The sequence below is a fragment of the Myxine glutinosa genome, chromosome 7 (assembly GCF_964187855.1).
Source record: "Myxine glutinosa chromosome 7, kmMyxGlut1.1, whole genome shotgun sequence".
NCBI classification, from domain to species: domain Eukaryota; kingdom Metazoa; phylum Chordata; class Myxini; order Myxiniformes; family Myxinidae; genus Myxine; species Myxine glutinosa.
The window spans coordinates 19651751-19679306 of NC_136267.1; the positions used below are offsets into that span (position 1 = coordinate 19651751).

Here is a 27556-nt window from a genome sequence, read left to right on the forward strand (position 1 = left end):
GTTGGTTTTTAATAAAGCTGCGCCATTCCAGGCTATTGTGGACTTCTTTTGCAAACGAAGAGCTGATTCTTCACATATATATATACATATATATACATATATATATATATATACATATATACATATATATATATATATATATATATATATACATATATATACATATATATATATATACATATATATATATATATATATATATATACATATATATATATATATATATATACATATATATACATATATATATATACATATATATATATATATATATATATATATATATATATATATATATATATATATATATATATATACACAGTCGTCCCTCGCTACATCGCGGTTCACTTTTCACGGCTTCGGTACATCGTGGGTTTTTCTCGCTAGTATATGTAAAATTATATCGCGGATTTTTCGCTATATCGCGGGATTTTGCGATATAAATGTATTTTTATATACTATTATTTTAAATATTTTTGTGGTAAAATAAGCATTTTCTAGCCTAAAAAATTAAAAAACGTAAAAAAATAAGAAAAATACAGTAATTAAAACATATTACAAGAAATAAAATACTGTACATAGTGTACAGTAGAAGGGTAGACAAAGAGACAAAGAGTCGTGCGTATGGAAAACGCAGATGCGGCAGCTTCCACTTGCACTAGTTACCCACGTAATGGGTAACTGTAATGCTCTTTCTGGCTGTGCAGTACATTCATCATCGTCATCACCTTCATAGTCATCAGTACTGCACAGCTAATTCATCATCATCTTCATCATGCAAGTTGTAGTATTGAAGAGCCGGGGCTCTTGCTTGATACGGACGAAATGACGGGCAAGACACAAACTCGTCCGAGAAGATATTTATTCTCAAAACCAACTCGGGAACACTGAAAAGCCCGTTTATCGGGCTGCATTATAAAGCACAACCAGAAACCGAAACCGAAAGCCACGCCTCTCAAGCGTGGCGTGCTTCGGTGGTCACGTGATCAACAGGTGTAGCTTATTATACCCGCACGCGCGGCACGCTTTGGTGGTCACGTGACCAGCCACTCTTGCGCCGCGGATCCCCGCCGGTGACGTCACCGGCTGGAGCAAGGAGATTCTGATGCTGGTCTTGCTTGGGGGACCCATGGGTCACTACAGTATCTTCAATGGTGAGTACCCATTAGAATTTTATATGTTGTTAAAATTACGTATGTTTAAGAGTGTAAAAAGGCTTTAAAATATTAATTTTAAATTTTAATTTAATTTAATTTATTTAATTAATTAAATTTAAATTAAAAAATTAAAAAAAAATAATATTAATAGAGGCTTTAAAATATATATAAATAATAATATTAAAATATGGTCGCTACTTCGCGGATTTTCGTCTATCGCGGGGGGTTCTGGAACGTAACCCCCGCGATAAACGAGGGATCACTGTATATATATATATATATATATATATATATATATATATATATATATATATATATATATATATATATATATATATATATACATATATACATACACAGACTTGGCATTTAATAGGGAATATTTTTTTTGAGGGGGTGAACTTACTTTTCAAGATGACTTAGAACCAAAAGTTCATTGGAATTATGTTGAAATTATTCTAGATTTTGTTAGATTGTGAAGATTGTGAGTGTAAAAGTGTAAAGAGTGTAAAAAGGCTTTAAAATATTAATTTTAAATTTTTATTTTTATTTTAATTTAATTTAATTTATTTAAGGGGGGCATCGGTGGCATCGGTGGCATCGGTGTTGCGGATATGAGGACTGTATTTTTTTGATTGTGTGCTGTATTATTATTATTATTATTGTTTATTCTGCGCCCCCCTACCTCCGGAGCTGTGTAAAGGTGAAAGGGCATCCCATAATTAGTCCACAAGCATACACATCAGCCAAATAATAGAATACCCCTGTTTGATAGTTATCTCTTATTCTGTGTTTTAGAGTAAGGCTGTGTCTCCCATTAATTGAAGTACTCCATTGCACCAGTGAAAGAGAATAGATCCCCTTTCATTCCCATCCCCAAAATCTCCATTTCCTTTTACATCCCCTCTTGTGATTGCCAACCCTCGATTGCCAATTACCTCCCCTCCAAAACCGCCATTGACCACGAGGCAGGGTCGGAGAAGAAAGGCGTGCCCGCCCGTCGTCATCAAGGGCGGAGCCAGAGGGTCGCGCGACCAACCAGGGCCGAGGTGAGCACACCGATGGGCGTGTCCTGAAGGCCGGCGGCTTGATCGCCGGAGGCGTTATAAAAGCACGCGCGCAAGAGTGGTCAGGAGTTGCGTAAGGAGGTCCATGACAAGAGTTGCGGCAAAGAGATCACCAAGAAGAGAGTTGAGTAAGGGATCCCTGAAGAGAGCAGCTTGAGCCACCGCGGCTGCATCAACAGCAGCTTGGGCCACCGCGGCTGCATCAACAGCAGCTTGAGCCACCGAAACTGCAGCAACAGCAGCTTGGGGCCTGGACGGCGGTTTTGAGCAGGACCGAAAAGGAACGGCGGCTGCCAAACGCACCGATCGTGCTGCGGTATCCGTGGACAGGCCTCCCCCCCTCCAAGCCATCCACCTCCGCCATTCCTATCATCATTCCCCGTGTGAGTCGTCTTCGTTTGTTCTGTCCTGGGTATTAATTAAGTCTGTTTAGATAAGCTAACGATTTTCACTGTGTCTCTAAAATCTTCTGTATATTATTTTCTTATCTTTCCTTCTCCATGGTTATTTTGAGCCTGTAAATAGTAAATAAATTAGATTCGTATTTCCAACCTTTTTGTCTGCTTCTTCTTCACATCCGTGTCTCGCCTTAGTCTTTTCCCTATTGAATATCTGTGGCGCGATCCGGCCAACGTTCGGGGATCGGGTTAATCGGGGTAACTGTTAGGCCGCGGTGCCATCCGCTCGGCAAACCAACATCCTTATCCGCGGGCCGTAACAATATATATATATACATATATAGATATATATATATATATATATATATATATATATATATATATATATGTATATATATATATGTATATATATATATGTATATATATATATGTATATATATATATGTATATATATGTATATATATATATATATATATGTATATATATATATATATATATATGTATATATATATATATATATGTATATATATATATACGTATATGTATATATATATATATATATATATATATATATATATATATATATATATATATATATATATATATATATATATATATATATATATATATATATATATATATATATATATATATATATATATGTATATATATATATGTATATATATATATGTATATATATGTATATATTGTTACAGACGTGGCTTAGATGTTATTTACCGAGCGGTTTGGTATGACCACGTCTGCACAAGTTACCCGATTATACCCGAACGTTGACTAATCGCGCTACGCTAGGTCAATGAAGGAAAAGACACACAGCTGGGATTCAAATGACACGACACCAGGGTTCAGTTCTCAAGACCTCCGGAGGAGGTTATATTGTTACGGAAGGTTAGATTACAAGGACGAGAGGTACAGCATAGAAAGACAAGCACTTAGACACAATCTTATATTAACCCCAACAGACGACAGATAAACGGGACAAAAGGCTGACTCACACGGGGATTGATGGCTAGGAAAGGCAGGATCGATGGCTCCAGGTGCACCTGGGCTCAAAGGTCAGAATCGACTCGGTCCGGTCCAGAGATGCGGGGAGGTATTCAGCGCTCGTACGTGGCAACTTCTCTCTCCAGGCTGGGGGCGCATCTGACCTCACATCCGGCAAGTGGCTGCGTAGATCCGGCGGGGAGTGACACGCCCTCGGCTCGTTAGCTCCGCCCCAGATGGAATCGGCTCGTTGCTTCTCATTGGGTGCGTGCGGGGGGGTTACCGGCTCCGCCCTTGACGAGGAGCTGACAGCCAGCCCCTTCGTGGTAACCCCGTGGAGCGCATGGTCCGGCGCGCATTGTCAATGGCGGCTAACCGAGCCGGTGTGATGACGCACACTCCCCCGGTGCAGCGTCGTTGTTGTTGTAATTGTTGTTGTAGTTGTAGTTGTAGTTGTAGTTGTAGTTGTTGTTTGGGGAAGAAGATGGAAGGAGGTATGGGAAAGGTCCTAAACTCACTACTGGTGCCATATAATCACATTCTGGTGCAACGAAGAGTCAGAATTAATGGAAAGGAGTCCTTAACTGACATAGACTAAGAATAACTAGCAAGATGTCCGAAAGTTGTCTACGTGAGATGCGGTGGACCTGGGCACGACATTTAATGGGGGAAAAAGGGGAAGGTCGGCTCTACTGATTGTTGTTTACAGACAATGGGACTAGGGAATGGGGGATTGGGGATAGTTGGGGAGTATTGGGGAAATAGGGGAATATTTACAAGCGGATATGGAGGCCAAATTCCATATTCGCAACATTGCACCCTTCTCTACCCTCGGGGCGTCCCGACCCGATAAATTTTTACCTACTTTAGTGTGGCACGCAATGTAGTTCCCTCTACTATTAACTCTACCCTGAGTGCGACAGTTTTACAGATATTCACAAATGAGTAAATATGTCCCCCTGCGACGTTGCACCCTTCTCCTCACAGAAACACACCCACAGGATAACCGAATCCGGAAAGAATCCTCAAACTAAACATACAGCCGGTAGGGAGCATTATTTACACAAGACTACGCTGATATTTACACTACGATCCAGGACCTGTTTTTGGAGGAACACATGCAGATGTTACGCATAGAGAGAGCACGCATGCTAGCATCGATACACCAACCCACGAGTGCTCTGTGGCCTACGGCCTTTAATAATGTGCAGAGCACCCCTTCCAAGCATCAAGCACCACCCCATCACACAGTGAGCACCATCCGGTGCACCAATAAAGTGTCTATAAATCATTGTGTGGTGTCGCAGCCGGCCGATGTTCTGCCGCTGGTCTTGCCTTCGTGTGGTGCACTTGGCCTTCTTACTTCCTTCAAAAAAATAAAGAAAGGCGCCAACCGCGTCCATTTCCTTATTGCGGCCGTCAGGGGGCCAACTATTAGTGGTTCACCTGTTTGGCATAGGTGCCACGTTGATCCATAGGTCCTTCCACGGGTGGTGCTTGGCCGCAAAAGAGCTGCGGTCCATTGTGCGTGACCACAAACATTGCGGTCCATATGGTGTATCGATCCAAGCAGCAAGCAGCGAAAGTGCAGGCCCACAACTGCGTAGCCAGCACCGCTCTCTCCTCTCTCTCTACCCCAAAGCCAGATCCTCGGAGGTGGGAGACAAAAGAAGCAGACAAGTGAGTAAGGTGGTAAGGGCGCAAAAGTGCACGCAATGCAAGGTAATGCACACTGGGGGCACATGGGAACCAGGTGAGACAGGTACGTTCCTACCGTACGCTCCCCCCCCCCCCCCACCAGGTAACCTACATGGCCCCTCCCTTACTCCTTACTGTATCCACAAAACACAACACTACCCATAAACATCTACTTTACAAATCAACAAACATCCCTACTGTCTTCCCCGTTCCTCCCATAAACCAAATTCGTCTTCTCTCCCTCCTAACCAATCAAATTTGCCATTTTCAACTCTCATCAAAATTTGCCATTTTCAACTCAACATCAAAATTTGCCATTACCAATTCATCATCAGTCCCTCCTAGGGAGGGAGAGATGGAATCACCCCAATGTCTCATCCACGTCGTGATGCGTCTCACAAATCCAACAGCAATTTCATTTCCTGCAACAAAACAAAGAAAACACAGGTGTGGAGTCCTCATCATCACCACAGGTAAGTGGCTGCGTATGGTGCGACAGGTTCATCAATCCTAACTATTTCCTAAATGACTTTAACAACTTTACACTACCCGGGGTCTTTCTCCGGCCAAACCATTGGCCCTCTTACACTATGGGTTCTAAAAACCAATTCCCATTGGCCAAACTGTGGTGCTTTTCAATTTGGGGTCTCACTCCCCCGATTCATCTCCCGGTGCCCTCGCACAATTTCTGGGCCGCGACGTGTACCTCTCCCAGCGGGCCTACCCACCTGCACACCTCCACCACTGTAGTTGCCTCCGAGCTTACCTGCTCCTTACCCTAACCTATCTACCTGGGGAAGGCCCTCTGGCGCTCTCCCCACTCCGTGCCCTCTCTGGCACTGGGCTGCCCGATCCACACCCGGGATCCTCAGGCACCCACTCACAACTACCGGCTCCCAGAGCCCACCTGCGGCCTCACCTGGCCGACATCCTCACAGTGGTGGAGTGCCCAACCAACTACACACACTAACAGGCTACACGCCCAGCCATTTCCACAACACTAATGCACCCATCCAAGTACCATTCTGCAACCGCACCACAGATGCCAATATCCAACCACAATTTACCTGTACCCTCTACCTAACACTTACACTACCCGCCCCGGGTACTCGTGAAAAGGGTCCACTCTTCCCCCATCCACACCTTCGCACCATGCACACCACTCCGTACCACTTACTCCAACTCTCTCCACACACCTGTACTTGCACACCTGTGCTCTCACACCTGGTGCCACCTGCACCCTTCTCTCCCCAAGCGCATTCGCGCTGATCTTACAACACTCACTACTCACACACTGCTCCACACACCTGTCCAGTTGCACACCTGTGCAATCACACCTGTTCAATTCTCACACACACGGCATCATCTCAGCTAACTACTCCCTTCTGAAACTTGCGCTTCCCAGTCGTCCCTTTAAACTATTGCGCTCCCTCGTCATTATCATCCATACTAATCTACCTGCGTCCCCACTACAGGTATCAGTCACTAACTAAACTTAACGTTACCTAATGTCATCTTCTAGGGCCCTATCATATAACCTAACCCACCCGGGCTAGTTTTCACTGCCATACACCCCATAATCTATTGCGCATTTGCCCCCCTACTGGGAAGGGTGGCAGGGATGCCATCCCACCACATCGGGGGTCTCTCACTACCAATTTTGCACATCAAATTTCAACAAATCAAAAATTTGCCAATAACTGCCCATCATCTGCCAATCACTACTGCCAATCCTTTGCCAATCATCAAATTTTGTTTTTCTCTAATTTTGGGTCCAAAACACTAACCTCATCACCCAGTCTCCTCACTAATGCCTCTCGGTGCGCCAATTCCTGTCCAAAGCCCGGCTTCGTAAAGCCGAGCAATGAATGCTGGTTGTTTTGTGCCAGCGGCTGGATGCGTCCGGCACTCGGTGCAGGGACGGGGGCTTACCCGGGCCGAGATCCCACGCATCACCTCGGCGTGGAGCCATCCAATGTCCCGATCTCGACCTGCCGGCACGTCTCAACAAAACGTGGTCGCCATAACGACCCTTTCTATCGGGCTGCCCGCTCCGCCTAGTGGAGCACGGACGCGGCCGTTCAAAGCGAGGCCCAGCACGCACCGAGGGCCCGATTCGGCTATAAGTCGTTCTAAACTCTACCCCGTCTAACGTCGATGCTTCACCTGGACGCTTACACCCCGCAGCCCGTTCCTTGCTCACACATCCAGCCGTGCCCATGCTCCTCGTACCTTTCCTTACACACCCAGGTACCCTCATTCCACTCACAGCCTTGGTCACACACCTGACCACCGAACACTTTGGCACACATTCGTCGCTCGCACACCTCACCAATACACCGCTTCGCACCCCCTCCTCGGTCACCTCCTCTGTGACAATCACAGGTGTGCCCTCATTCGCACACCCAACCACGTGCCTCACCACCAACTCCAGCGTGCATTCCCACTCACGCTCTACCATTCCAGGTGTGCATCCTTCCATCCCAGGTGTACATCCTCGCTCACCTGTCACAACTAACTCACGCTCCATGTCACTCTCACTACTTTCACCTCCATTCCTGACAGCGCACTCACCCTTACTCTTGACAGCGCACTCTTTCCTCATGCACCTGTCCGTCACACACCTTTCTCGCGCACACTCTTGCGTGACACCCTCTGTAACACTCCCCACAGGTGTGCATTCTTCCTTGCCTTTGACAGCGCACTCTTTCCTCAGGCACCTGTCCGTCACACACCTTTCTCGCGCACACTCTTCCGTTACACCCTCTGTAACACTCACCACAGGTGTGCATTCTTCCTTGCCTTTGACAGCGCACTCTTTCCTCATGCACCTGTCCGTCACACACCTTTCTCGCGCACACTCTCCCGTCACACCCTCCGTAACACTTACCACACCGCGCTTCCATGTGCCCCCTCGCACACGCGCTACGACCGACTCACTCTCGCCAGCACCCTCACTACTCCTTGGCACGCACTTTTTCCTCACACACCCCAGAGTCGGACTTCCTCGCACACCTCCTTTTTCGCACACCAGACCTGTCGCACACTTCACCAGTGGCCTCTCACGAACACCCGGGTCCATCTCGACCCCCAAGCTTCTTAAATCCCCTGGCGCATCATACGCACGACCATATTGGTCACCACTTACACCGGGTCCTCTTCCTCTTCGCTTCTCCTCCATCACCTGCGAATCCCTCATCCGGTTAATGAGCACATCATCACGATCCAAACACAGACTTTGGACCAATTCTTTTATCTCCTCTTTTATCTCTTTCTTATCCCCTCTCCGTCGCTTCTTAATTTCGCTCATCCCTTCTTCCACTTCTTCTAATTTGTGCTTCACCTCTTTTATTCCCCGGTACGTCTCCTCAAGCTCGTCCTCCAAGGCTACCTTGACCGTTTCCATGTGCGTCCTCACCTGCCGGTCCTTCGTCTCCATTACCTCTATCACCTCGTCCAACCTCGTTGTCAGTCCCTCACGTACCATCTGACATTCCCTCTTCGTCGCCACCAAGTCATCTTTTAGTTCTCTCTGTGTCGCTTTTAAACCTCCCAATACCGCAGTGTTCCTTTGAACCTGCTCCACTAACTCCGTCTGTCCCACCGTCAGCTGCTCCACCTCCTGCGTCAGGTCCTCTATGCCCCCTTGTAACTTTACAGTCCCCTTTCTCACCTCCTTCTCCATGTGCTCCCTACAGTGCCTCACCTCCTCGCGCACTCCTCCGACCTCCTCACTCACTCCTCTTCTGATCTGCTCTCCCATCACTTGCATCTCCTGCCCAGATGCCATCCTCATCTGCTCCATTTCCTCCCTGTGAGCATCCAGTTTGGTTTCTACCCCCATTCTGACCCCCTCTATCTGCTGCCCCATTTGGTTAACTTCCCTTTCCGCTTGGTCCCTCATGTCCCTCAATTTGCCTTCCATGGTGTTTTCTAACCCCTCTAACCCCTTTTGCATCCCTTCCATTTGATTCTCTTGAGCGGCCATTCTGTTTTCTACCCCCATTAACCCATTTTTCACCTCTTTTATCCCGTTGTCTAGCCCCTCAAAATTATTGTCTAACTTCCCAAATTTCTTGTCTAATTCCTCAAAATTATTGTCTAACTTCCCAAATTTCTTGTCTAATTCCTCAAAATTATTGTCTAACTTCCCAAATTTCTTGTCTAATCCCTCACCGGTACCCCTCGCTTCGTCCCTCATTACCCCCATTTGGTTTCCCATTACCCCCAATTGCTCACTCCGAGCCCTCGCTTCGTCCCTCATTGCCCCCATTTGGCCCTCCAATCGCTCACTCAATCGCTCACCCAATCGCTTTCTATCAGCCCTCATTTGCTCACTATTAGCCCTCATATCGTCCTTCTGCAGGTTGAGGGACGCCTGCATTTGCGCCATAAATTGCTCCATGAGGGCCTGCATTTGGGCCATCCCTCCCACTTGTGCAGCGGGTGCGGCCGCCGTAGCTATGTGCGAGGCGCCATTTCGCGCGCCCGTTACCTCGTGCGTGACGACGTTATTTTGCGAATCTGCTACCCTCACTGCTTCGCTCTCCTCTTGTCCCTCAATTTGGTCCTGGACCGACCCTGCCTCACTCTCCCCTACCGGACCCCAGCTGTCTTGGTCTGCCATAGCGCGACTTTCAAAATTCGGGTTTTTATTTCCGTATAACAAAATCAAATTTCGCCGTTATACTTTCGCGCGGGAAACGCGCTCCGAATCGATTCTAATTGTTACAAATTTGGGCCTAATAAATTTAGTCCCGGGTCCGAATTCCACTCCTCGACACCAATTGTTACTGACGTGGCTTAGATGTTATTTACCGAGCGGTTTGGTATGACCACGTCTGCACAAGTTACCCGATTATACCCGAACGTTGACTAATCGCGCTACGCTAGGTCAATGAAGGAAAAGACACACAGCTGGGATTCAAATGACACGACACCAGGGTTCAGTTCTAAAGACCTCCGGAGGAGGTTATATTGTTACGGAAGGTTAGATTACAAGGACGAGAGGTACAGCATAGAAAGACAAGCACTTAGACACAATCTTATATTAACCCCAACAGACAGATAAACGGGACAAAAGGCTGACTCACACGGGGATTGATGGCTAGGAAAGGCAGGATCGATGGCTCCAGGTGCACCTGGGCTCAAAGGTCAGAATCGACTCGGTCCGGTCCAGAGATGCGGGGAGGTATTCAGCGCTCGTACGTGGCAACTTCTCTCTCCAAGCTGGGGGCGCATCTGACCTCACATCCGGCAAGTGGCTGCGTAGATCCGGCGGGGAGTGACACGCCCTCGGCTCGTTAGCTCCGCCCCAGATGGAATCGGCTCGTTGCTTCTCATTGGGTGCGTGCGGGGGGGTTACCGGCTCCGCCCTTGACGAGGAGCTGACAGCCAGCCCCTTCGTGGTAACCCCGTGGAGCGCATGGTCCGGCGCGCATTGTCAATGGCGGCTAACCGAGCCGGTGTGATGACGCACACTCCCCCGGTGCAGCGTCGTTGTTGTTGTAATTGTTGTTGTAGTTGTAGTTGTAGTTGTAGTTGTAGTTGTTGTTTGGGGAAGAAGATGGAAGGAGGTATGGGAAAGGTCCTAAACTCACTACTGGTGCCATATAATCACATTCTGGTGCAACGAAGAGTCAGAATTAATGGAAAGGAGTCCTTAACTGACATAGACTAAGAATAACTAGCAAGATGTCCGAAAGTTGTCTACGTGAGATGCGGTGGACCTGGGCACGACATTTAATGGGGGAAAAAGGGGAAGGTCGGCTCTACTGATTGTTGTTTACAGACAATGGGACTAGGGAATGGGGGATTGGGGATAGTTGGGGAGTATTGGGGAAATAGGGGAATATTTACAAGCGGATATGGAGGCCAAATTCCATATTCGCAACAATATATATATGTATATATATATATGTATATATATATATATATATATATATATATATATATATATATATATATATATATATATATATATATATATATATATATATATGTATATATATATATATATATATATATATATATATATATATACACATTATATACACATAAGTTCAAAACACACCTGGTCACAAGTGTGCTGCACTGACCGGGTCCTCAGTCGAGGTCCTCAGCATCATCCCGTTTCGGCCCTTCAACCTCGATACGGTCAGCTAAAGTGGGCCAGCAGGGGCACATACACATCCACATGCAGCAACTACACCTGGATGCGTCCATACCCCCACCCCCAGCCAGTGCGAATGCAGACAACAACAACAACAACAACAATACCTCCACATCCAGAATCCACAGCACCAAACAAACACAGTGGAACACTCAAACACCCACCTTTATACCCTTCACCACTCACCAACAAAACACACCAGATCATTCATACACACACATACACACACAACACCAACCAACCAACCACCTACCCTTACAACATACACCACTCAACATACAAAAACACACACTCATGCAAAAATTAATTCATGCAAAAAACACACACCCTCACCCACTCACTCATATACACAAAATAAGAAATAATAATAGTAACAAAAAAAACAAAAAACAACCAACCTACACCGTTCGACGTGCCTCCATAAACTTCCTCCATATCCAAAATGAGCCTTTCAAGGCAACCTGGGCCACCTTGTCACACATCCCCCTTCTTTCTGTCCAACACACTCCCAGCCTAGCAAGAAATGCAGAAAAGGAATTGCTAATATACCCTCTGCACCCCACCTCAAATGGCTGACACGAAACTCGCCAACCCTTCTCCCGGCACTCTGCCTCCAGCTCACTGAACTTTCCTCTCTTCCTCTCGTGCACCTCTTCCATGTTCTCTTCCCAAGGTACCGACAATTCCCCAAAGATGACCTATCTTGTTGCACCTGACCAAATGACAATGTCAGGCCACAACCTTGTCACACAGATCTCCTCTGGGAATACCAATTGTGGCTTTAGGTCTGCCACCACCTGCCAATCACAAGCATCTGACAGCCCTCTTGCTTTCCACCTCCTCCTCCTCCTCCTCCTCCTACTTGGCCCTCTTTGACAAACCACACCTCTCCCCCATCAGTCTCCTTCTCCACTCTTCTTTCTCTCGACTTCAGCACCTCTTGTTGTGTATATATATATATATATATATATATATATATATATATATATATACATATATATATATATATATATATATACATATATATATATATATATATATATATATATAAACGAGAGAGGTTCCAGGGAACCTGAACTCAACTGGTCTATATCAATATGGTTAGAATATGCATATTGGAACCACAAACTATATAGTTTATATGTGCTAAAAATATATGACAAAAATTGATTTTTCAATATGGCCGCCCTGCCGTCCCCAGTGCAACGCCCAAATGCAATCCCAAACTAGTTTATGTCTTAAAGATGCTGCATAACAAGTTTCATCAAATTTAATCAGTATTTGTGACTTTTAGAGTGTAGACGTCGAATTGTTTACAGACGACAGACAGACAGACGACGGACACTGGGTGTCGACAAAAACTCAGCTGGACATAGTCCAGTTGAGTTAAAAACAAATGACAATAGCATAATATTAATGTTTTTACAAAACAATATTAATACCAATAGTAATAATGTCCCACCTCCCCAAGGGATTTTTCCAAGTTGAACAAACGCCATGTCAACGTTTATAAATAGCTTATCATGGCGTTTGTGGGAGCAACGGCCCAACGGCCTCCACCAGAAGTAAAAATTAAACAAACCACAAACACATATCCAGCTTTTTAAACAGTTGCTAATGCTGTTTGTAACCAAACAAACAAATTTGGAGGAATCCTGACATCTGTGAGGCAGGTTTTACTTACAGAACTGAGTGAAAAATCTACTGTACTCTATATGCCCGACAAGAGTAGGGCTAATAACATGACCCATCCTGCCACCAACGTGGCGTTTTTTTGTGGTGGCCTTTTGAAACAGTTGCTCCTGCTTTTTAACACGAAACTGAAAGGGAGGAAGCCCAGGTTGAGCTCATTTATCAAGCAGCTGGATAGCGCTTTGCCAAGCCAGCTGTTCCTTAACGGTTTTGACTGGAGTGCTTGCTCGAATGCTTAAACCACTTGGTGATCTCTTCACAAGAAACTTGCAAAATTAACGCACACCCAATGTTCTTGAGACCGGATGACAGATCTACTGCAATCTATATACCCCAAAGAGGAATGACCCTTCCTGCTGCTCCCGTAGTGAGTGGGTGTTGTGTTTTTTTTTTTTGTTTTTTTTTGTATACAAGATCGAGGCTCGTGAAAGAGCTAACATTAAACACACAGAAAGAACACATAAAACATGGGGAGCGGTAGACAAGATGGGGAGAGAGGGGGAACGACACAAACACAACATTTGAGAGCAGGGACATCGAGAGATCTGTGGGAGGGAGAGGGCTTTGGGGGAGGGCATGGGAAGGGGAGGGGGGAGGTATAAAACATATGGACACTGCCAGAACTTCCAGGAAAGAAGTTGGAATTTCAAACAAGGTGGATCTGGGTTGAATTAGCGGGGGTAGAAAAGATCAAGGTTTTGGATTGGGGAAGATAAGAGATGTTGGTGAACAGCCGTTTTAAAGACCTGGAGGGAGGAGTGGGATTGAAGAGAGTGAGGGAGTTTGTTCCAGAGGCGGGAGAAAAGAGGAATGAAGGAGTGAAGGTGAGCATAGAGTCTTGATTTTGGCAGTTTAACCATAAGAGGGTTGCAGGCAGATCTTGTGCGACCTGCAGGAATATTTGGGGGACAGAGCCCAGAGAGCTGGGGGAGCAAGGCCGGAGAGGAGTCGGTAGAAGACGGAAAGACCACCAACCTGCCTGCAGTGAGTAAGTGAAAGGCCCTCGGAGATAGCGTCATCGCGGGAGATTCCAATGATTCTGGACGCTTTGGTTTCAACAGCGTGAAGACGAGCTAGGTGTGAGGCAGGAGCACCAGCCCAGAGGGGAGAGCAGTATTCCATTGAGCTGCGGATGAAAGCCTTGTATATGGTGAGGAGCTCAGGTGTGCCAAGGAAGGACTTCGCACAACAGAGGATGCCCAGTCGGCGACTGGCTTTGGAGGCCAGCTTGGAAATGTGGTTTTCCCCGGAAAGATCATGGCAGATAGTGAGACCCAAAAGCTTGAGTGACAGAACTTCTTGGAGAGAATTATTCAGAAAGTAGATGGGAGGGTTGTCCAGTCGGTCTTTTCACAGAGACATCGTAAGAGTGTGAGATTTGTCAGGATTGAAAGACATGTTCCACTTGTTTGCCCAGTCTGTGATTTTGTCCAGGTCTGCAGAGAGTGAGGAGGCTGCAGACTGCCGATCTGAGGGATGAGGAATGGAGCGGCAGAGAGTGGAGTCATCAGCAAAGAGATAGAGAGGATTTTCAAGAGAGTCAGAGAGATCATTGATGAAGACCAGAAAAAGCACAGGGCCCAGAACACTGCCTTAGGGAACTCCAGCCTGAACAGGCAGAGGAGATGAGAGAAACCCATTCAGGGCCACACGTTGACTACGACTAGAGAGGAAGTCCGCCAGCCATGCGTGGAGATTTCCATGGATACCAAAGGAGGAGAGTTTGGTGAGCAGAGCGCAGTCCCAGACCGTATCGAAGGCACGTGATATGTCGAGGGAGACAGCTCTAATTTCCTGTTTGGCATTGAGGACCTCCATCCATTGTTGAGACAGCTGAAGCAGCATGTCCAGAGTAGAGTGACCTGGTCTGAAACCAAATTGATGATCAGAGATCAAGCCATTGGAGAAGAGGAAAGATTTCATATCCGAAGCAATGATGGATTCCATGACTTTGCTGATAATTGGGAGAAGGCTGATTGGTCTGTAGTTGCTGAAGCTGAAGAGAGAGTTGCTGAAGTCAGCTCTTCATGGCTGAAGAGCCATGGCTGGTGAGAGAGGTACCCACACCCAGCCAACTGGCATGGTGACAATTGAAATCACCACATATGAGGAAGAGAGAGTTGGGATGGGTAGATAGAAGTTGGTCCATATTATCAGACAGCGAGATGTAGATGGAGTCATCACTGTTTGGTGAACGGTACAACACACATATGAACAAGAGGTGGGAGCGAAGGGGAAGCCGTAGCCAGAGGTATTCCTGGGGGTGAGGTGGAGAGAGTGAAGTGCAGGGCGAGTGAGGAAGAGAGTTTTTGATAAAGATAGCAACCCCACCTCCAGGACGAGGCTCCGGTCTATCATACCGGAAGAGGGAGTAACCCGGGAGAGATACTAAGGAATCAGAGACATCATGAAGGAGGAAAGTTTCTGTTAAGCAGATTACGTCTGGTTTGACAGAAGCAACCTGTATGGAGAGATCAGTTGAGTTTGAACGAAGGCCCCGGATGCTTGAGGTCCATACCGTTAATGAAGAGAGAGGGGGAGCATCGGGTACAGGACAGGGGAGGGGAGGGGTAGGGTAAGATGAAGGATGAGAGGGGGAGGTAGGGAGAGTAGTTGATAGTGTGTCAAAGATTACAAAAGAGTTACAAGAAAGGGAAGGATGAGGAGAACGAAAGGTTTGATGGTGAAGGGATGAGGCACAGTGAGGAGTTGTTTGAGGGGGGGCAGAGGAAAGTAGAAGGTTGGGGGAGGTGGAGGTATGAGATAGAAGGGAGACGAAGTGGGGAGGAGGCAGCTTTGAGGAGGAGGAGGGAGAATTGGAGAGGAATGGTATGGGGGGCAGATTTGAAGGGGAGGAGTGAGGGGGGAGTTTAGGAGGGGAGGGGCAAGGGGGGAGTTTAGGAGTGGAGGGGCAAGGGGAGGGGATTTGGAGGGGAGGGGCAAGGGGGGAGTTTAGGAGGGGAAGGGCAAGGGGGGAGTTTAGGAGTGGAGGGGCAAGGGGGGAGTTTATGAGTGTCGGGGCAAGGGGGGGATTTGGAGGGGAGGGGCAAGAGGGGAGTTTAGAAAGTGGATGATTAATGAAAGACGAACATTGATAACAAATTGGGTTTATTGTGATTTTCAAGTTAGCAATCCGATTAAGAACGATTGAGGAATGGAATGAATGTGAATTTAGAACATGTAGTGAGGGAGACGTATAAGAGATTGAATTTTTTTTTTTTTGAAGTAGAATGAGTTGGAGAGGAAATTGAAAAAAGCCTTTTAAAATAGGAAGAAAAACAGCGTGTTGTTATATACCACTGAATAAAACACTGAAGGGGAAAGTTTAAACATATTTAAATAATATTTAAACAGAACTGTGAACAATCTTATATGCAAAAAATACCAACGGGGGGAGGGCCGAGAGGGACAACCACGAGTCACGTGAACAGGGCAAAATGTGGATGGCAAGGAGATAATGGGGGCGGGGCGAACAGCACACCTGGACAGAAGTACAGGATGAGACAACAGCACACGTGTAGAAAGGAAAATAAATGTCTTTGGTTTTTTTGTTCTGGGTTTTTTTTGGGGGGGGGGTGGGGATTTAAAACGTTAGACAAAGAGTATTATGTTCGGGGTAGAAGGGAAAAATCTAAGAGCCAAGCAAAACACGAAGTAGGGGACTTAAGTTAACAAACACCGACGGAGGTACAAGGCCGCACACGCGGAGCAGAACACGATTAATTAATTACGAGTTATAGGAAATTCAAACCAAAACTAACTATAAACAAACAATAACGCATAGACGATAAAATAACGAGTTGAAATTTGACAAACACACAAATGAAAAAATAACTTCACTTTGGATGCCCGGAGAGAACCAAGCCTCAAGGTCAGAAACTTCAACAACTCGGCTGCGCGGCACGAAATACTCGACTATTTTATACAGGTATAAAAGATTAACACCGAGAATCTCCCGAGGGACACACTATAGGTACACACACGTAAGATAAATACAGTTTCGGAAAAAATTAAATTGTGAACAATTACTTAACTTTGAGCGTTCGTGAAGATCGTGGAACAGCTTCGAAAAACCGTGACCGCCCCGCCAAGATCTCGCGAGATCCGGGTGTACTTGTATATATAAATATAAATTTCTGTGTGGACAGTTCTAGGTGTACCCTACCTCCTGCCCCCCTCACCCCCCAACCCCCCCTCCCCCACTTATTCTTTACGTGCTCAATACATGCACCTCTTCACGACTCCTGCCTCTTCCTGACATTCTTCCCCTTCTTTATCTCTCACATATCATTTTCTCAATTTAGACCCACCCCTTCCAACCCCCAATGTGTATGAAAGAAATGGGAGTGGGGGCATCTTGGCAATTCTGTCAAGTTAAGTGTTACTTCTTTCAAATGTCATCCACAAGTGGGGTTTATACAATGTCTGTCTGTCTGTCTATCTGTCTGTCTGTCTCACCCTGAAACACAATAGTGCTCCTCAGGGTGAAAACATTATTTCGTAAAAGTTGCTTCAAAATCGTCCAAACCTATGGGAAAGTTATTTAAAAAATTAAATCAGCCAAAGAATCAGCCTTGAGTCCCTTCCCCCATTCTGCATGATCCCTGTGCTTGTAAATACCTGTACATAAATCCTCTGTTGACGTTTTCATTTCAATCTGTTTGTGTATGTCTTTTCTCTCATTGATCCAGTGCCGTTCGCATGTAGAGTAGGTTGGGAGGTCATCTCCCCACGTAATTGGCTCATTAAGCAGACCAGGTGGTAAGCTCAGGCCACCCTCATTAAAAGATCTGAACAAGATAAGGTTGGTGAATCGCCGAGGGCGTGTATCCCGGTCAGGACGTCATCCATCGTGGGCAGTTAAACGGAACCATTAGATGGAGGACACTGAAGCGCATGACTAATCGGTTGGCAGACATGGTTAAACAACTTACCACGCACAAATAACTTCGTGTATGGTAACCTCAGGCCCAGTAAGCTCGGGAAGGAACTGAGGCTAACCCCCTCGTAGTAGACCCGAAACCCACGGCCGTAACAATATCAATACAAACGATAAAGGTAATACAACACATTTTTGACTCACTGATGTTCTGAAGAGGTGCCACTCTCCATTTCGTTCAAAATCTTCTGTTTCTGCCCAATGGTGTCCACCACCTCCTGAACATCTTTGTCGAAGCGCAGGAACCCAGTAAGGAACTGTTCCTTCAGAACAATCCTGATGGCACACAAGCACGTAGCAAATTCTACAACTCGACTTGAACCTTCACAAATCAGGAAATTACACTGTTAATTGGAGGGTCAGGTGCACACTTCTGCTACAGTCACGTGAAAAAGTAAGTACACCCCAAGTAAAGTTTTGACTTTTTCAACATATTTTAAAATACAGCTATTTGATCTTCATTTCAACAATATTGATAGATGAAGGTGATATAATATAAGCCTGGTGTTGGCTTAGCGGTTAGGGTGCCGGTTTAGGATCCTAGGATCCTGAGTTCGAATCCCCATCAATCGCTGAATTAACACCAGGGGGGTCAGCTCAGCCTGTCATCCTGCCGAGGTCGGCAAATTGAGTACCAGCTTGCTGGGATGAATGATCCGGTGTGTACCCCGATTTAGAATAGGTACACCGTATCCCTGCGCATCGTAAGAGGCGACTAAGGGTTGGCGTCAGGAAGGGTATCCGGCCATAAAAACATCGCCTCAAACAGGGCCCCATGATGTCATGGGGCCCGCAAGGCCAACCCCCACTCCAGCGGGGAAAAATGGCCTTAAAACGATCATTCATTCATTCATATTCAAGGTGATATAATATAACAAATATCATGAAACATTTACATTTTGTCGTCCATTGTATAATTTAAATAAACATAAATGCAAATTTCACATGTGGAAAAAGTAAGTACACCCCTTCATTTATCACTACTTCAAATACCTAAAATTAGAATCAGGTGCACCTGCTCAGATGCAAATGATTAGAACATCGTTAGAGAGGATCTTGGAGGAACCTGTCTTATTTAAACCTCAGACATTTTGTTTGGTTTGCTCTTTGTTGTTGAAGTGTGCGGCGTCACCATGCCTAGATCAAAAGAGCTCTCTGAGGCCTTCAGAAAGAAGGTTAGAGATGCCTCCAAGTCTGGGAAGGGATTTGAAAAGATCTCCAAATAATTTGAAATCAATCATTCGACTGTCCGGAAGATCATCTACAAGTGGAGAAGCTCCCAAACAACTGCCAACTTGTTCAGGCCAGGCCGCCCCAGAAAGTTCAGCCCGAGAGCAGACCGCAAGATGCTGAAAGAAGTCTCTAAGAACCCCAGAATGTCATCACGGGACCTACAGGTAGCTCTTGCCACTGTTGATGTCAAAGTGCACGAGTTTACCATTAGAAAGAGGCTGCACAAATTTGATCTACATGGGAGGTGTGCCAGGAGGAAACCTTTGCTGTCCAGAAAGAACATCAGGGCAAGACTAAAGTTTGCCAATGAACACCGAGGCAAAGACCAGCACTTCTGGAACAATGTGCTCTGGACAGATGAGTCAAAGGTAGAGCTATTTGGCCACAGTACCAGAAGACATGTTTGGTGAAAACCAAAGACAGCATTTGACCACAAGAACCTGATACCAACTGTAAACCATGGTGGTGGAAATATTATGGTTTGGGGCAGCTTTGCTGCATCAGGGCCTGGACATCTCACCATCATAGAATCCACTATGAATTCTTCATTGTACCAGAGGGTGCTTGAGGATAATGTGAGGCCATCTGTCGGAAAGTTGAAGCTCAACCGAAGGTGGACCTTGCAACATGACAATGACCTTAAACATACCAGTAAATCCACCAAGGAATAGCTGAAAAGAAAGACATGGAGGGTTCTGGAATGGCCAAGTCAAAGCCCGGATCGAAATCGCATCGAGATGTTGTAGGGAGATTTGAAACGAGCTGTGCATGCAAGAAAACCCTCAAACATCGCACAGCTGAAAGAATTCTGCATGGAGAGGGCAAAAATTTCTCCCAGTCAATCTCAGAGACTGGTAGACAGTTACAAGAAATGCCTACTTGAGGTTGTTTCTGCCAAAGGGGGCAATACCACCTATTAGAGCCAAGGGTGTACTTTCTTTTTCCACATGCGAAATTTGCATTCATGTTTATTTAAATTATACAATGGACTACAAAATGTAAATGTTTCATGATATTTGTTACATTATATCACCTTTATCTGTCAATATTGTTGAAATGAAGATCAAATAGCTGTATGTTGAAATATGTTGAAAACGTCAAAACTTTACATGGGGTGTACTTACTTTTTCCACATGCGAAATTTGCATTCATGTTTATTTAAATTATACAATGGACTACAAAATGTAAATGTTTCATGATATTTGTTATATTATATCACCTTTATCTATCAATATTGCATTGATGAAATGAAGATCAAATAGCTGTATGTTGAAATATGTTGAAAAAGTTAAAACTTTACATGGGGTGTACTTACTTTTTCAGGTGACTGTATATCTCAATTGGACAGTCACCGCAGTGCCTTCTCATCAGCATCTCCACAAACCTGATGGTCGAGCACTCCAAAGTTTGTTTTCCATGTCACTCCAGGAGTCATCTTGCTTCAGTTTCAAGCATCATTGTATCATTGCCATTTTTTCCTCCCCTGTTCTTATCCGCTTGTGCGTTCTTATTTGTTCTTTCGTTCTTCGTTCTTTTGCTCTTTCGTTCTTCGTTATTTGTTCTTTCGTTCTTCGACCACGTTGTTCGAGATCACGTCATCAAGTTGTTAATACATGTTTCATCTGTCCCCTGAAGAACTTTATTATTATGTCATATTCTATAACACTTTTTTCTACTTCTTCTATAAAAGGATGCTTTTGACTTGCTCACCAATTCTATTCATTCAAAAAAAAAATTCCATCTCTTACAGTGCATCTTTCATTCATTCCCTAAACTCTCCAGAACTCCACCCATCCTTCAGCATCCTCAAACGTATTTTTGACTCGAATGTCTCAAGAAACTCATTTTGCAATAAATGTTCGTTTCCCATAAATCGTACACTTTTCAAAATCCAATCACACCCCTCCCCTCCAAATCTTCCCCATCACCCATCTCTGTCAAATCTTCCCCCTTGCCCCTCCCCCCAAAATCTTCCCAAACACCCATCCCTTTCAAATCTCACCCCCTGCCCCTTCCCTCCTAAACTCCCCCCACACCCCTCCCCTCCAAGACTCTCCCTCACTCCTCCCCTCCTAGACTCCCCTCTCACCCCTCCTCCTCCTCAAAGCGTCCTCCCCGCTTCTTCCCCCTTCCAACTTTCACCTTCATCTTCCTCAACCTTCTGCCTCACTCTTCCCCCTCCTCAAATAACACCTCACTGCGCCTCACCCAAACACCATCAAACCTTTTGTCCGCCCCATTCTTCCCTTTCTCCAAGCTATTCTGTAATCTCTGACACACCTGCAACAGCTCTCCCTACCTCTTCCTCCTCTTCCACATCCTGCCCTACCGCTCCCCCCCCCCCCCCCCCTGTTCTGTATCCGATGCTCCCCCTTCCTCTTCCTTAACAGTATGGACCTCAAACATCCGGGGCCTTCGCTCAAACTTAACTGATCTCTCCATAAAGGTTGCTTCTGACAAACCAGACGTGATCTGCTTAACAGAAACCTTCCTCCTTCATGATGTCTCTGATTCCTTGGTATCTCTCCCAGGTTACTCCCTCCTCCGGTATGATAGACCTGAGCCTCGTCCTGGAGGTGGGGTTGCTATCTTTATAAAAAACTCTTCCTCACTCGCCCTCCACTGCCCTCTCTCCACCTCACCCCCAGGAATACCTTTGGCTACGGCTTCCCCTTCGCTCCCACCTTTTGTTCATATGCGTGTTGTACCGTCCACCAAACAGTGATGACTCCATCTACATCTCGCTGTCTGATAATATGGACCAACTTCTATCTACCCATCCCAACTCTCTCTTCCTCATATGTGGTGATTTCAACTGTCACCATGCCAGTTGGCTGGGTGTGGGTACCTCTCTCACCAGCCATGGCTCTTCAGCAAAGGACTTCTGTGACTCACTGGGACTGACACAATCTGTCAATTTCCCAACCCGGATCTCAGTCAACGGAGAATCTTCTCTTCTGGACTTGGTTATGACTAACTTCCCTGAAAATGTCTGCTGCTCTTCTTCTGCTCCAATCGGCTCTTCTGATCATGTGCTTGTTAAAGTGGACATCTCTCTGACCATTTTCAGAGAGCCTCCTCAGCGTCGACGAGTCTGGCATTTCACTCAGGCCAACTGGCACGGTCTTCAACCAGCCATCAATCATCTGGACTGGTCTCCCATCTCTACTGCCTCTGACATCAACTCATCCTGGGAATTCTTCCAAAGTAAATTGCTCTCTCATGCACAGATTTATCCCTTCTCGTCTTCAGTTGTCATACCCTTCCTCCCGTCCATAGTACACGGAATCTTGTGGTGAGGCTATTGCCCAGAAACAACTTGCTTTCGTCTCCTGGAAAGCAAATCCAACGGAAGGAAATCTCATTTCCTTTCACAAAGCCCAAAACAAGTGTGTGTCCACCCTCAGGAGAGCCAGGAAACAATATCTCTCCGTCCTCAGGATCGAACTCTCTTATCTGTCTCCCTCTTCCAAATCCTGGTGGCGTCTGGTAAAATCTGTTTCTGGTGTTTGTTCCCCCTCCATCCCCTCCCTCACCTTAAATGGCCACACGGCTGACTCCGCACGTGAAAAAGCTGAATGCCGCAACTCTATGTTTGCCTCTAAATCTTGTGTCCCAAACCCATCCTTCTCTGTACCCACCATACCCAGTCGTACCCAGCTGCTCCTGGACTCTGTGTCCTTTCCTCCTGACAAGGTGGAAAAGTTTCTGTCAACCCTCGACTCTGATTCTGCAACTGGACCTGACGGCATCAGCCCACGGGTCCTAAAATCATGTTATCCGCTCTTTCACTCCCTCTCTCTGTTCTCTTCACCCTCTCTTTTTGCTCAAGGTCATCTTCCATCTGCTTGGAAATCTGCCAACATCACCGCTTTGCACAAAAAAGGTGCAAAAACAGATCCCAGCAACTACAGACCAATCAGCCTTCTCCCAATTATCAGCAAAGTCATGGAATCCATCATTGCTTCAGATATGAAATCTTTCCTCTTCTCCAATGGCTTGATCTCTGATCATCAATTTGGTTTCAGACCTGGACATTCCACTCTGGACATGCTGCTTCTGCTTTCTCAACAATGGATGGAGGTCCTCAATACCAAACAGGAAATTAGAGCAGTCTCCCTTGACATATCACGTGCCTTCGATACGGTCTGGCACCCCGCTCTGCTCACCAAACTCTCCTCTTTTGGTATCCATGGAAATCTCCACGCATGGCTGGCGGACTTCCTCTCTAGTCGTAGTCAACGTGTGGCCCTGAATGGGTTTCTCTCATCTCCTCTTCCTGTTCAGGCTGGAGTTCCCCAAGGCAGTGTTCTGGGCCCTGTGCTTTTTCTGGTCTTCATCAATGATCTCTCTGACTCTCTTGAAAATCCTCTCTATCTCTTTGCTGACGACTCTACTCTCTGTCGCTCCATTCTTCATCCCTCAGATCGGCAGTCTGCAGCCTCCTCACTCTCTGCAGACCTGGACAAAATCACAGACTGGGCAAACAAGTGGAACATGTCTTTCAATCCTGACAAATCTCACACTCTTACGATGTCTCTCCGAAAAGACCGACTGGACAACCCTCCCATCCACTTTCTGAATAATCCTCTCCAAGAAGTTCTGTCACTCAAGCTTTTGGGTCTCACTATCTGCCATGATCTTTCCTGGAAAAACCACATTTCAAATCTGGCCTCCAAAGCCAGTCGCCGACTGGGCATCCTCCATCGTGCGAAGTCCTTCCTTGGCACACCTGAGCTCCTCACCACATACAAGGCTTTCATCCACAGCTCAATGGAATACTGCTCTCCCCTCTGGGCTGGTGCTCCTGCCTCACACCTAGCTTGCCTTCGCGCTGTTGAAACCAAAGCATTCAGAATCATTGGAATCTCCCGCGATGAAGCTAACTCCAAGGGCCTCTCACTCACTCACCGCAGGCAGGTTGGTGGTCTTTCCGTCTTCTACCGACTCCTCTCTGGCCTTGCCCCCCCAGCTCTCTCTGGGCTCTGTCCCGCAAATATTCCTACAGGTCGCACAAGATCTGCCTGCAACCCTCTTTTGGTTAAACTGCCAAAATCAAGACTCTCTGCTCACCTTCACTCCTTCATTCCTATTTTCTCCCACCTCTGGAACAAACTCCCTCACTCTCTTCAATCCCACTCCACCCTCCAAGTCTTTAAAACAGCTGTTCACCACCATCTCTTATCTTCCCCCATCCAAAACCTTGATCTTTTCTACCCCCGCTAATTTCACCCCAATTCCACTTTTTGAAATACCAACTTCTGTCCTGGAAGTCCTTGGTGTCCTTGTGCTTTATACTTCGCCCTCCCCCCCCCCCCCCCCTTCCCATGCCTCCTCCCCCCGGGACCTCTCCCTTCCACACATCTCCCTGCTCTCGGATGTTGTGTTTGTGTGCTTCCCCTTTTCTCCCCATCTTGTCTTCCGCTCCCTCTTTTTGTGTATTTTGTTTGTCTGGTCGATTTGTTTGTGAAGTAAATGTTAGCTCTTTCACGAGCCTCGATTCAGTATACAAAAAAAAAAAAAAAAAAAAAAAAAAAATTGCCTTAACCAATCACCAAAAGCATACTAGTCCAATTTGTGGTACAAAGGGCTGCTCATTCCAGCCACAGATCGGCAGGGGGCTACTGGGTCCACTGTGCACCCCATCCCAACAAGACTGCTTCTCTGGTCTGGAGCCTTAGGATGTTCTGAGCATTAAATTAGAGGTTAGCATTGGAAATATTGGGATGCACTACTTCTATCGACCATGTGTATAGGTTAACAATGAGTGATCATTTGAGAATCAGAATATTTTCTCTCGCAGTTTGCCACACTCGAGTCCAAAAACCACAAGTTATGTCCCAAATGGATGGTTTATATGCTTAAATAGTTTGTATGATTATCAATTTATGAATAAGGGAACTCCAGGTGGACATACTAGAATAGTCCGTATCAATGTTATCGCGAAAAATCTAAAAATCGTTTTGTTTTGTTTTTAACCTTTTTTTGTGCTACCATTCACGAATTGTGAGATAAATCATTTACGTTACATATCATTTGCTTTTATTTGACACGGAAATGTTGATATCACATCAAACAATGGAGCTATCATGCATCAAACATGAGTTGAGTGTATCCACACCTCAAGCATGGCTGGAATCATGGCACGCATCCACTTCTCACACAGTATCAACTTTTCTGACAAAGGGGGGAGTGTCCCCATACTCTATGTTTGGTGATGGGCTGGCTGAGCTGATCAAATTTGGTGCACAACTCGTCTATTCGGACAAATCATAGGTGATCAACACAATTTACTCGTTGTCTCCCAATACAGCACATGTGAAGACAAACTCATCCATGAGGTCAGCAGCTACACTCCAAGTCTCCCAACTTGGAAAGTACTGGAACAAACATTTTATTGTTTTTGTATACAAGATCGAGGCTTGTGTAAGAGCCAACATTAATTAAAAAATAAAATAAAAAACGGACACATAAAAAACGTATAATAAAGGGAGCGGGAGACAATATGGGGAGAGAGAAGGAAGCACACAAGTACAACGGTAGAGAACAGGGACATCGGGAGATCTGTGGGAGGGAGAGGGCTTGGGGGGGAAGAGGCATGGGAAGGAGGGGGGTGGGAGAGGTTTTAAACACAAGGACACTGCCAGGACTTCAAGGAAAGAAGTTGGTATTTCGAAAAAGTGGATCTGGGGTGAATTTAACGGGGGTAGAAAAGATCAAGGTTTTGGATGGGGGAAGATAAGAGATGGTGGTGAACAACTGTTTTAAAGACCTGGAGGGAGGAGTGGGATTGAAGAGAGTGAGGGAGTTTGTTCCAGAGGTGGGAGAAAAGAGGAATGAAGGAGTGAAGGTGAGCAGAGAGTCTTGATTTTGGCAGTTTAACCATAAGAGGGTTGATGGCGGATCTTGTGCAACCTGTAGGTATATTTGGGGGACAAAGCACAGAGAGAGCTGGGGGAGCTAGGCCTGAGAGGAGTCGGTAGAAGACAGAAAGCCCACCAACCTGCCTGCAGCGAGTGAGTGAAAGGCCCTCGGAGTTAGCTTCATCATGGGAGATTCCAATGATTCTGAAAACTTTGGTTTCAACAGCGTGAAGCCGAGCTAGGTGTGAGGCAGGAGCACCGGCCCAGATGGGGGAACAGTATTCCATTGAGCTGTGGATGAAAGCCTTGTAAGTGGTGAGGAGCTCAGGTGTACCAAGGAAGGACCTCGCACGACGGAGGATGCCCAGTCGGCGACTGGCTTTGGAGGCCAGCTTGGAAATGTGGTTTTCCCAGGAAAGATCATGGCAGATAGAAGGACCAGGCATCTTCAGTCGAGTTTTCAATGGCTTCAACTTTCCGAGCCCTTCAAAGGCACTTGTCGTGTCCCAACCGGTATATGTGTATAGAGCCATTACCGCTGTGCAGTGTTGGTGGGTGGAACGCTGAGCAATTCCGCTGACATCAATCAATCTCATTATATTTCCTGTGCCAATATCAAACGAAATTCTAGCATCGGGTCGAAGGATGAAGAATACATCATGGTCATGGGTCTTGACTCGTATGTACTGATAGTTATTTGTATTGCCACACTTGCAATACAGGATGTCTCTGGGGTGTTTTTCCGTGTGGAGATTTCAGTCTTGCTTGTTATTTGGCCAATATAAGATGCCAGCAAGCATGCCGATCCCTCACATATGAGGTTTTCATTGGTCGGTTGCTGCCCCGCAGATGCCTGGCCCTATGGAAATTGGAATGCACAAGCCGATGTGCTTTTGTTGTTTTGGGGGTTGGTTTCTCAACTACCACGTAACTGAGGAACTTTTCCAGTTCAAAAAGTAACATGCCATCACTGTTCCCCAAATCTTGAGCGGTAAGTAGCCACTTCAGCTCATCCGGATTTTTGAAGCTGTCGAGAATTGCTCGATGGAGCTTTGTTCCTGCATGTTTAACCATGTCCTCGGGTCATAGTTAATATACATATTTCACTGCAATGTTGCTTTGTCAATATGCTGTAGATTATATATATGACTAATTTTCCTGCATTATCTAGCTTAGAGAGATAACTTGCCATTGTATTGTAGATCCTGCTCAAGTTTGACTTCGTTTTCCTCCTCGGTAATCTGGATTCGGGAACGTGCTCCTCTGCGAGCTTTAGAGGTACGTTTTACAAAGATCAGCCCATTTAACTACATTATGCCGATATAGAACATA

General features: G+C 45.9%; 1 protein-coding gene across 2 annotated transcripts in view; it reads right to left on the reverse strand.

Annotated features, from left to right (window-relative positions):
• The window catches only part of LOC137431032 (piggyBac transposable element-derived protein 4), a 72379-nt gene that overhangs the window by 18968 nt on the left and 25855 nt on the right, over positions 1 to 27556 (reverse strand). For both annotated transcript variants that reach the window (XM_068121896.2, XM_068121895.2), the window contains exon 3: positions 18273 to 18404. In XM_068121896.2, the coding sequence (XP_067977997.2) occupies positions 18273 to 18404 (132 nt within the window). The remainder of the gene's footprint in view (positions 1 to 18272; positions 18405 to 27556) is intronic.